The sequence below is a fragment of the Rhinatrema bivittatum genome, chromosome 1, assembly GCF_901001135.1.
Source record: "Rhinatrema bivittatum chromosome 1, aRhiBiv1.1, whole genome shotgun sequence".
Taxonomy (NCBI): Eukaryota; Metazoa; Chordata; class Amphibia; order Gymnophiona; family Rhinatrematidae; genus Rhinatrema; species Rhinatrema bivittatum.
This window is the reverse complement of record NC_042615.1, coordinates 519,961,095-519,973,903: the sequence shown is the minus strand read 5'-3', so window position 1 is coordinate 519,973,903 and position 12,809 is coordinate 519,961,095. Positions and strand designations below refer to the sequence as shown.

At 39.4% G+C, this 12,809-nt stretch overlaps 1 protein-coding gene across 1 annotated transcript in view; it reads right to left on the bottom strand.

The window, feature by feature from the left end:
• Nucleotides 1-8,784: 8,784 nt before the first annotated feature.
• Nucleotides 8,785-12,809, bottom strand: part of TRPM3 (transient receptor potential cation channel subfamily M member 3) — a 466,889-nt gene continuing 462,864 nt past the window's right edge. Inside the window, exons 24-25 of the mRNA XM_029615931.1 lie at nt 11,128-11,260; nt 8,785-10,447 (exon numbers count right to left, since the gene is read on the bottom strand). Of these exons, the coding sequence (XP_029471791.1) occupies nt 8,983-10,447; nt 11,128-11,260 (1,598 nt within the window). The 3' untranslated portion in view covers nt 8,785-8,982. The remainder of the gene's footprint in view (nt 10,448-11,127; nt 11,261-12,809) is intronic.

Below are 12,809 nucleotides of genomic sequence, written 5' to 3'. Positions count from 1 at the left end.
GTGCTTTAAATATTGTTGTATATTTTATTATCTACTTTTCTTTCTTCCTTTTACTGTACTCCACTCTGCATCTAGAAGGGTGGCTATAGGTGATGTAGTACTAAAGGAAAGAAAGAACATATGAGAAAAATCATGTGCCTTAAGATATTCAACAGAGTAAGAATGTGAGAGGTGATGTGGTTTACATTTTCATTTGCTTTGAAATGAGAAGGTGTAGAGGTGCAATTCATCCAGACTGAACTGCACCTCTGAATTGGATTGAATCTAGTCCAACTTGACTGGGGTCACCAGAAGACATTAAGCCAAACCAAACCTAACCTGGCCCTAATTCCTTCTTGATTGGGATTTTGAACCAGGGTGAGAGTGACTCTGAGTTGGACAATCACATGACAGATGACTAGTGTAAGATTGCTTCCTTAAAGTCCCAGGCTAGTTGGGGGAGCTACCCAGACCAACAGAAATCTTCTTGTCTGCCCATCCCTCAATACCAACAGCACCTGAGAAACTGGCTAATTGGAGATGGCACTTGGCACTTTTTGTTTACCGCGGTGAACAATCCTACGGGTCGAGGAAGTGGTTTATAAATTTAAATAAATAAATAAACAAACAAAAAATGGGAGAGCACTCTCTTAGCAAATAAAAACTGAGCTGAGTTGGGCAATCTTGAGTCCAGATTTCTGTCAAAATTGAATCACAGGAATCCAGATCATATTCTAATTCAGGATGAATGTCTTTTAATCCAAAATCAGAACCTTGTCATAATTGACTCAGCTATTTTACTGCAAACATTACGCATTGGAGAGTAGACTATTTCTTATCATCTCTAAAAAAAACAAAACATTCATTATAAATATTTTTTGTAAAAAATATATCTATATATCTACAGTATATATATAAATAATGATATGTATGATCACTATATTGAATAAAGTAACATCCCAATTCTATTGCAATATTGAATATTTATAGACATGATTTCTGAGTAGATGTGTTTGGAAAAAATGTTGAGGGCTATAGCCATTTTCTAATGAATCTTTTCTTTTTAAAGTTTTACTTTTTATGGTTTCAGATGGCAGGTTCGTTATGCATACCATTATAATAGCTTGCTAAGTCTGACATGTACAATCCAGTCTAGTGAGGTGCACCTGGAAATTACATAAGACAATTTATGAGTCACAGCAGGGCCTCCATAGACTTGTATGAGAAGGGTACACTGCGCAGGACAACCTCTTGGCTACTGGTAACCGTTTTCTTGTCAAAAAAAGGCCTCTGGCGTACAAATCAATCCTAATGATTTGGGAATAGCATGACTGCTCTGAAAAATTAAATGGGAATTTTCTGAACACCTGAAACTAAAGGTAAAAGTAATTTGATAACAGTTTAGTCTTTTCCTATTTATACTGAGCACGTTTGATAACGTGCTCAGTATAAACAATCTTTTTTCTACAGTCACTGAAAGACATATAAGATATATATATATATATCTGATATTGTTATTTCATACAGGCCTTTCAGTGCAAGTCAGTTAAAGAGTTCCAGCTCTGAATGAAGGCTAATCCAGCTAAAACCAAAAGAAATGCACTTTACAAAACTATTAGCTTATTAAAGTGGTAGTACTGAACAGAGGTTAAATGATTAGTACATCCGCAGCACGAATTATTTAGAACCATACTGGTAGCAGTGGCAAGATATATATGAATTATTTCAGGTGCTGATTTCTTCTCAGGAATAATATACAAATCAGAAAACTAAAAATAAAACCTGGAGATCCATATTCAATGGATTGGTGAGTGCTAAATTTATCTGGGTGACTACAGAAATGTTCAACAGCTCAAGTCACACAAAGCTGCCCCTGAATATATCCCGCTAAAGTTACCTAGGAAAAGTTACTCTGCTAAGGCTAGGCCAGCAGCTTCCACAAGCAGATTTTACCTGACTCAGGTTTATCTGGGTAGTGCTGAATTTTGGCACTACCTAGATAACTTTCAGCCATGTCCCCTGCTTTTCCTCTTTTTATCTGGGCACATTTTACCTGGGAAATGACTTATCCGGTTAACTCAGCAAAGTAGGAAATTTAAAATTCATGATTTGTCCTGGTAACTGAAAAAGTTACGGGGACAAACCCGCTTGAATATTGAACTTTTAATAATTATGTTGACGCTAAACGGGTAACGGAAGCAGTAAAACATTTTTGTAGTGTTGCTGCTTCATAGAGATGTGAATCGTGTCCTCGATAGTCTTAACGATCGATTTCGGCTGGGAGGGGGAGGGAATCGTATTGTTGCCGTTTGGGTGTGTAAAGTATCGTGAAAATCGTTAAAATCGTGAGCCGGCACACTAAAACCCCCTAAAACCCACCCCCGACCCTTTAAATTAAATCCCCCACCCTCCCGAACCCTCCCCCAAATGCTTTAAATTACCTGGGGATCCAGCGGCGGTCCGGAACGGCGGCGGTCTTATTTCTTGCTCTACTTAATTTTTTCCCTAATATATTTCATTAGCTTAGCTCCAGCTGAGTTTGCCCAAAGGTGGCTAACTGCACTGTTTGTGTAAGACAGGTTTATCCAACTCCCGTGTCCCGCTTCTCTTAAGGAAATCAAAGCTGCATCTGTGCTTTAAATTACCTGGGGATCCAGCGGCGGTCCGGAACGGCGGCGGTCCAGAACAGCCTCCTGCAATTGAATCGTGTTGTCTTCAGCCGGCGCCATTTTCCAAAATGGCGGCGCAAAATGGCGGCAGCCATAGACCAACACGATTCGACTGCAGGAGGTCATTCCGGACCCCCGCTGGACTTTTGGCAAGTCTTGTGGGGGTCAGGAGGCCCCCCCAAGCTGGCCAAAAGTTCCTGGGGGTCCAGCGGGGGTCCGGGAGCGATTTCCTGCCGCGAATCGTTTTCCGTACGGAAAATGGCGCCAGCCATACGCGTATGACCGGCGCCATTTTCCAGATGGAAAATGGCGCCGGCAGGAGATCGACTGCAGGAGGTCGTTCAGCGGGGGTTCCGGACCGCCGCTGAACGACCTCCTGCAGTCGATCTCCTGCCGGCGCCATTTTCCGTACGGAAATTTTCAGTGCCTAGTGGCTTGATATCATTCCTTATATCTGTCTTCATGGCGATAGCATATCACCAAGCATATTGATGTATTTAATCTCTATATCCATGGCAATTAGGTGTTTTTACACACTGAATATTTTCAGTTTGGTTCGTTTCAAAGGGGAGGGGTTAGGGTTTTATTGGTTTATTTTTTTTTGTTTTCTTTCATTTTGTGTTCATTTTTGTGAATGCAATTTTCAGATTGTGCACTTAAAATTCAAACAGCATGTGCGAGATTCATGCTTTGTGCACTATCTGCATTTTACTATTTACATTTGTGTGCACCACTTGTGCACACACAACAGGAAACAAAATTAAACAAAATAAAAAATGAATATTGTTGTTGTAAAACTACAAAAAATGTAACAGCCTATTTCATTCCATTTTTCATGTCATTTCAAAATGAATACATATCCCTATCCGTGATACCAGATCACTATGGACATCCACATGGAAAAATCCAAGCCTTGTTGCCCAGGACAGAGAAGTTGAAAAATTGATGCCTTAACTCCTCTGGGCCTAGCAGGAGGCCTAACTAATGTCCTGGCCTTCTATGATTAACATAATCACCAAAAGTGATTCTCCTGCCAGTGTCAGTAATGGTACAGCACCACTATTAATGTGAATCACTAACAGACTCAGGTGAATTAGTTAGGCATGTACATGTCACATTTTATCATAGCAATTTTCAAAAGCCATTTACCCGCATTAAATGCACTTAGATGGTAACTTTTACACCGGCACACGGGCGCACATTTGAGTGCGCGTGTCAGCCCACACCCAGGGACGCAACTATTTTATAGCTTGTGCACATATATGCACGCATTTTATACAATAGCCTGGCCACTTGCACATGTATGCTGAATTTTAAGTGGAGCGCACAAATACCGCTTCTACCACATAAGTCAGGGGATTATAAAAGGGGTGCATGCCCACGCCATTCCCAGTATACCAGTTCATCCAATTAACAGCTAAGTCCTTTAACCTTCCCTGGTTTGATAGCCCTCACTCGCCCCCAGTTACCTCACACCCTTTAAAACCCTAAGAAATGACTCGATTCTTTTATTTTATGACTTAACATGCCATCCACAGCAGGGGACCTCGGTACATGTGTCTCATGGCCAGGCCCTGAAATGCCCTCGTCCCACCCAAACCATGACCACATCCTGCCCCTTTTTTGGAAATTTTTGAGAAGTATGCGCTGTGGCATTTGCACGTGTATATGGGCACCTTTTAAAATACAGTCAGCGGGCATAAGCCAAACTTCTTCACACATCCCCTTATTTTGGCTCATGCTGGGCTTTTAAAAAATTCACCTTTTAATGCGGGTAAAACATATTGACAATTCAATGGCATATACTGTAGTAATTTTCAAAAACTTTACTCAGGTAAAGTGCATTTACACATGTAAATCCCAGTTTTAAACGTGTGAATGCTTTTGAAAATCAGACCCATAATGTGCATCTCCATAGTGAAACTCTCTCACTACAAATATGCTAATAGGTCAACACTGGTGTCCATATCAATGATCATGCCAATGTAGCTGTACTAAGGTTCAGTGTCTATTTTCATAGTTGTACTGAATCCCATTTAAAAAGGACATTGACAAAGATTCTGTAAAGTAACACTATATTTAAGACCTGATTTTAAAAAATATTTACTCAATTAAAACTTGGATTTTCAGAAGACCTGATTTTAAAAAATATTTACTCAATTAAAACTTGGATTTTCAGAAGGCGTTTGACAAAGTTCCTCATGAGAGGCTTCTAGGAAAAGTAAAAAGTCATGGGATAGGTGGCGATGTCCTTTCGTGGATTGCAAACTGGCTAAAAGACAGGAAACAGAGAGTAGGATTAAATGGGCAATTTTCTCAGTGGAAGGGAGTGGACAGTGGAGTGCCTCAGGGATCTGTATTGGGACCCTTACTGTTCAATATATTTATAAATGATCTGGAAAGAAATACGACGAGTGAGATAATCAAATTTGCAGATGACACAAAATTGTGCAGAGTAGTTAAATCACAAGCAGATTGTGATAAATTGCAGGAAGACCTTGTGAGACTGGAAAATTGGGCATCCAAATGGCAGATGAAATTTAATGTGGAAAAGTGCAAGGTGATGCATATAGGGAAAAATAACCCATGCTATAATTACACGATGTTGGGTTCCATATTAGGTGCTACAACCCAAGAAAGAGATCTAGGTGTCATAGTGGATAACACATTGAAATCGTCGGTTCAGTGTGCTGCGGCAGTCAAAAAAGCAAACAGAATGTTGGGAATTATTAGAAAAGGAATGATGAATAAAACGGAAAATGTCATAATGCCTCTGTATCGCTCCATGGTGAGACCGCACCTTGAATACTGTGTACAATTCTGGTCGCCGCATCTCAAAAAAGATATAATTGCGATGGAGAAGGTACAGAGAAGGGCTACCAAAATGATAAGGGGAATGGAACAACTCCCCTATGAGGAAAGACTAAAGAGATTAGGACTTTTCAGCTTGGAGAAGAGACGACTGAGGGGGGATATGATAGAGGTGTTTAAAATCATGAGAGGTCTAGAACGGGTAGATGTGAATCGGTTATTTACTCTTTCAGATAGTAGAAGGACTAGGGGACACTCCATGAAGTTAGCATGGGGCACATTTAAAACTAATCGGAGAAAGTTCTTTTTTACTCAACGCACAATTAAACTCTGGAATTTGTTGCCAGAGAATGTGGTTCGTGCAGGTAGTATAGCTGTGTTTAAAAAAGGATTGGATAAGTTCTTGGAGGAGAAGTCCATTACCTGCTATTAGGTTCACTTAGAGAATAGCCACTGCCATTAGCAATGGTTACATGGAATAGACTTAGTTTTTGGGTACTTGCCAGGTTCTTATGGCCTGGATTGGCCACTGTTGGAAACAGGATGCTGGGCTTGATGGACCCTTGGTCTGACCCAGTATGGCATTTTCTTATGTTCTTATGTTCTTATGTGTAAATGCACTTTACCTGTGTAAGTACCTGAATGTAATCTACTTTGAAGTGTCTGAATGGCAAAATATAATTCAAATAAATAAATATATAAACCAACAAATACATAAATAAGTGGACTTTTGAAAATTGCTACAATATATGATACTGAATTGTCCATAGATTATACCTGCATTAAATGCACTCTCCTATGAGCTGACGAAGTGGTTTCTAAATTTAAATAAATAAATAAAGAAATAAATCAATAAACAAAAAGGTGAGTGCATTCTCTTAGCAAATACAAACTGAGCTGAGTTGGGCAATTTTTAGATCAGATTTCTATCAAAACTGAATTGCAGGAATGCAGATCATATTCTAATTCCGGATGAACATCTTTCAAGCCAAAACCAGAACCATGTCATAACTGACTCATCTATTTTACTGCAAACATTACACACAGGAGAGTAGACTATTTCTTATCTCTAAAAGAAATCATTACCCAACATTCATGATAAATAATTTTTGTCAATAGGTTTAACTCAAATTACGTGCACACAATGTGGGTAAATGGCTTTAGAAAATTGCTATGATCGTGTGTTACATTTACATGCACAACTCTTTTGATAATTCACCTCTAAATATTATTTCTATGTCCACTGTGACAGCAGTGCCTAAATATGCTGCTTGCACTATACTGATCACGTCCCGCCACAGATGACAAATCTAAACCTAAATTCTTGAAAAGAGCAAAACATAAAATTTAAAACAAACAAACAAATGTTTTAGTATTATCTCTAAGGATTGCAAAATTTGGGTTTAAAACTCCACCTGAAAATGTTTGAAAAGTGAACAGATCAATGTTTTTCATGCTTGTCTAGTTAAAATTGAAACCTTATACATAGAACTCCGAAAAATGCTTTTACAAGTGTTGCAATTGGCACAACATACTACAGCTAGTATTATCATTGATGCCAAATATAGAGAAATTATTACTCCAGTATTAAAAAGCCTGCACTGGCTCTCAGTTCACAAAATGGTCTAGTTTAAAATGTTGACTCTAATCCATGAAACTCTATATGGTGAATCTTTTGATAGTTTGACAAAGATCATAAATAGGAGGCATACATTAATGTAGTTACTTCATTCCCAAGGGAAAGTCTGCTTGTCACCCCTTCACTGCACAAGTATTATTTATATTTTATCTATTTATTTAAAAATGATTTGTTACCTGCACTTTATGAAGATCAAGGCGGTTTGCAAAAGTTGATTTGTGTTTATTGTTTGTATGTTGAATTGTTGGTATTATAGCATGTTATGCAATATGATTATAGATGTAACTGCTTATAATTTTAGAGTTTGTGGGATATAGGAGCTTGTAAACAAAAAAAAGGTTTAAAAAATTCTACCAAACTCATTTTCATAAAATTTGGCAGCCTGAAAGGAATGTCTGCTGCAATCAGATTAAAAAAAACCAACAAATTCAGCTTTGGTGAAGCAACAAATAAGTAAAAATTTGGATTCAACAGGTGTGCCATCAGGACCAAACCTGTTAAGTAAATTTCTTTCACATTGTAGCTACGACAAGCTGCCTCATGAAAGAGCAGGGCTCATACAGAATCAAAATCATTCAAAAAATGTAATTTCTAATCAAGCATATCACTGATTGTTTTAAACCGAGGACCGCAACACCATATTCCATGTGTCCTCTCTGTGACCTTAGTTTTGCAAAATTTCTTAGGCATGCAAATAACAGAATATCCAAAGGTTTTCAGTTCTGTCCCACAAAGAATTTCACCCGTTCATGATTTTCACATACCTTCAAATTTTGCAATATAGAGTGACAGTGAAGTAAAAGCAAGAAAACCCAGAAATGATACTTTTATACTGGAGAACGTCAACTGCAATAATCTGGCTAAGATGAAATCTGAAAATATTCAGCTATGGTCATTTGTCCTGTTATGGATGGCATCTGTATTGCATGATGGATTGGCAGTGTGAATATTAGTAGCTTGGCTTTGAAATGAAACAGGGAGAATAACAATACTATGTTGTCACTCAGATTCTCGCTAATATCCCGCCAGCATGTTGTTATTCATACTGTTCCATCTCATACAGTTCACTGAGGCAATTCTATTGATGTCACATGGTAAAAAAATAAATATATAACATTTAGCCATTTAATTACATTCATCCTGAGCTTGCTCAACTGTACCAGAATGCCCATATAATACAATAAACCTTCTGAATTCTATTTTTTTTTTACCAAAATTTCTTCGTTAGCAAACACAAAAGGCATCGCTTTCTTTCACTTCTTCAAAAGATAAAACGTTTGTGTGGCACTAGCTTCAAATACAGAAAAGATGGGTCAACTGTGAGAGTCATTTTGCTTTTCTTCCCCATGATTAATCACAGAAGTATTAGGATTTGTGATTTAAGGACTGCTTGCTGAAGATTGCATTTGAATAGTAATTGTGCTCCTTATCAGTCAGCTCAAGGCTTAAAGAAAACATCAAGATGTGGGATGTGTCCTTCATATGCTCTTCATGGGTCAAATTATTCCCACACCCCACATGCTAAGTAGAATAGTTAAATAACTCCTGGGACATCAAAAACTATCTTTCTATAAGTAGAACTCTTCAACTGATTTCTGGCCCTCATGACTTCATGAGGAATTGACTTTGGAAAAGTGCTTCTCCCTCCCCTCCCCCCCCATCCCTCCAATTCCCTTCAAGTGCAAATGTCAAGTCAAGATCCACAAATGTGGTGCTTGACACATGGTAAAAAGTGCGAACCTGGCCGGCTTCAGGAGTGGACTTCATCTAGCATCTCACACTGCGAGATTATTGTATTCTGCCAAAATGAAAAAAAAACTAAACCAAATGCTGGGGCCAGGTAAAGGTAGGACTTCAGACTGCATGTGATGATTTGTTCTAGGCCTAGCTGTGCTTGTTTTCAAAGCTCTGGAAAGCTGCTGCTCTAGACAGTCTTCTCATTGAGAGGTTGTCCCCTCTACTCTCTGGCCTAGATGACTTACTTCTGTGGAATGGGTTTCTGAGGCCTGATGTACTTCGCTGCCTATCAAGTTTATCACTGATAGAGTAGCTTTTCCTTGCATGTGAATACATCGTGTTGGGTTCTTCTGCAGAATAGCTGTTGGCACGTTCCATTTTCGGAAGTGATATATTGTTAGACAGTGTTCTGTTTGAGTTACTGTCTTGGGAGGATAAAAAAAGACCTCTAGACCTGTCTTTGGCTTCTAAATCATGATCTTCATTATCAGAGCTGGGATGACTTAGCTCTGCTTCTCTTTCTGGGTGGCAGCATCCTAAATCTTCCGCTTTCTCTCCAAGGCTCCCAGGTGAAGTGGATCGTTCTACACTAGTTTGAGGGGTGCTGCTGACACACCTGGTGTCTATGCAGTCTGTAATACTTGTGTATTCTGCTGTTTTCATCGGAACTCCAAGATTGTTGTAATAGCTCCGAGAGGGAGAAAACATAAAACTATGAGATTTCACTATTGGGGTTTCCTCAAGAATGAAAGGTGAGGTTGTCAGAAAGCGACTACTTTTTGAGCGCTCTAAGGTGTGATAGAGGGGAGGATCCATGTCCCATGGGTTTTGGCTCTCTGTGATATGTGTAGGTTCTGAAGGGCATGCAGTTGCATCACCTGTGCATGAAGTGATGTCTTCATAATTACCATTCCTACTGGTACTTCTGCCACTTGCAGTACTGGCACAACAGCCATGACTGGATGGGCAAGTTGATACTAATTCAGCCAGCTGACAATGGTCTCCAGCACCAGAGACATTCATTGAACTTTCACTAGGTTCTAAACCCAAGTGTGTCCCATCCATTGCAGAAACATAGATGTCAATACAAGATGAAGGCCTTCTTGAGTCTGGAGCAATTGACAATGAGTTTACTGGAGGTGGAGTTGGCTTTACTTCTTTTGATACTGAGTATGAGCTATTAGCTCGGTGCAGACTAAGGGTCCTTTCTTTAAAAAAGTGCTCCATCTTTTCCAGTCCACTTTTTTCTTTCATGTTCATTGTGTAGAATGAATGGCTTCTCATACGGGGCAGTAGAGTTGGAGAAGTTGGGGACATAGGCTCTTCTCCTACAGGGTCTGTGATTTCCTGGAGCTTGTAGGTGTTCCCTTCTTGGCTGTTGAAGCTGCTCTGTCGGACTATGTAGCCTGTATCAGTACAATCTGAAGAGGCCCTGGATCGTATCTTATTGGCTTCTCCTTTTTCAACACCAGTAAGTCGTTCCATGACTGTGGCCATTCTCCCTAGCATGTCCTCTAGCTGAGCAAGCCTGATATCCACTGTTTGAAGGGATGCCTTCATAAAATGCTCTCGTTCATTTACTTCCTCCAAACGCATGGACATGTTCTCAACCCTTGAAAATAATGAGAATAAGTTATTTCTTTTTTTATTTTTAGTCACAAATTAGTGTCTTCTTCCTCTCTATCCCCTTTCCTCTGGCGGTCACACAGCACATCAGGCCTCAACAGCTCAGTGCTGAATGAAAAGCCTTCTCTAAGGCTGATCTCATCAAGATCCACTAGGAAAGTTGTACACATTTGTCATATTTTCAAGCCGCTCTAAAAATAAAATCACCTTACTGATGTATCTAGGGTTGCCAACTGGCTTCAGTTTTCAGGACAGGTCGATCCAGTCCTGGTTTTACTCCCCTGCATGCAGACACTTATCGTCTTGCTTTTCTTAGGGAATGCAATAGGGAAATCAGAATAAGTCCCAGCATGCAATAGAGTAAAACCAGCGCTTAATCAACCTGTCCTGAAAATCTGGAGCCAGTTGGCAAACCTAGATATGGCTAGAGCCCACTAGGACTGTTTAGCAATTAACATGTAATACCTATCTCAAGCAATTGTTTATTAAGCAATTGGGGAAGCTTGGGGCAAAAACATAATCCTTAAAGGGTAAAACTGGAGGTCACTTAGGGTCTGTGGTATTGGAGTATGTAGAAAAAATGAGTAGCCCAGATGGAAGTCATTGCCCGCTGTTGACGTCTATGTTTTCATGTAAGCTGCAATATCACTGGTCATTGCAACACACCTTTCTGCAGTGACTCGTATCCGTTCATCATTAGAAGAATTGAATCTGTCATCTTTTTCTCTAAAATATTCCTCTATGCACTGCTCCTCAAAATCGTGCACTTTCTTGAGCTCGTCTTCTGTTATGAAAAGTTCTGTTATATAAAAGAAAATGGTATCTGAATGGTATATTTTTCAGGAAGCCCTTTTTTTACATTTTTGTAGAGTTATTATGACCTATTACCTTTTACCAACAGATAAAAGCAAGTCTTCCTTAATCGTTCCTCAGATAATTAAAAAGGTAGGTTTGAAACTGAATCTAAATCTTCCAGCTGTGACATGCTTTCTTTAGCATGGGGTTGGGAGGGGTGGGGATCAATTTTTTTTTAAAGGTTAAAAATTGCTCCATTGTCCAGCTAAAATCTGTCTGCACAAAATTGCTGTGAATGCAGATTTAGCCAGACCAAAAAAGGGATTGGATCAGGGTGTCTAGGGTGAAGTTTTCAAATTTAGCCAGCTAGTGCGATATTCAGTGCTAACTGGCTAAATCTAGGTGGGAAAACTCAGTCCGCACAAATTGCTGCCTTAAATCTAACCACATGAGTTTTGCAGCTGAATAGCTGATAAATTGTAACCAGTTAACTTTGTCACTTAGCGGCTTTATGAAAAACTACCCTAAGGTGACTATCGCTACTACAATGCTAGCTCAAGCGCGAGGAGAACAATTTTGAGTGGTTGCGGGCAGCTTGCCCAAATGTGTGGGTATTTTATTTATTTGTGTTATTTTATTATTTGCTCAAGCAAATGGCTCTGACATGTACTCGTGAGCCTACAAGCTGATTTTCAAAAGGAAACTTCTCGGCAGAGTTTCTCTTTGAAAATTCCAAGGCTGCCAGTGCTGTGAGGATATTTTTATCGTGCAAGGTAAAATGCACTGTCATTTCAAACTGAAATCCCGGCATGTATTTCAGCCGATCTGCTCTGGACCTGCCCCCAGCACTGCCCCTTTTCTCTGTGGGGAAAAGTATACAGGCTGTGAACAGTGTCCTTACCTTCCTCCACAAAAGAGAGGAGGGTACATTGTCAAAGGGGATATTTCCATGGGTAAACTTGTATTTACCCACATAAATCTCTTTGAAACTTATCCTTTTTATGCAGCTTGGACGAGGCCAGTATCAGTATTAGATGTTTCCTTTTCAAGCGAACAAAGCTCCTAGTGTATTACCACACATTAACCAAGTGACAAAGTTGACATGATACATGCGTGAACATTTCCTCTATGCAAGTGCCAATGTATTCTATTATGCTGTCATTGACTGTCGGTTTTCTGATTAATGCTCTTTGTATTTGTTAGACAGTCTTTCTTACTGACATGCAATTACTGTGTCACATTTCCGTAGCTGAAATCTTTATAGGGAAAAACAAAGCAGTTTAAAAATAATCCAGCCTTCAACTCCCCCACATGCATGTACGTCTCAGGCTTGATACAGTACCAGCTTGTGCTATTTGGTGCTTCAGCTCAATTTACTGCAAGACAAAAAACATAATGTGCTTGTTGCCTGCTAGAGGACCCCCAAAACTAATTAACTCCAGACTAATCACGGGCATGCTTGACCATGTCTGATACTATGAGCCCATACGTTACAGTTAAAAAAAAAAGTTTGTGGTACTAAAATGAAGGGATTTATAAAATTGGAAAGGCTG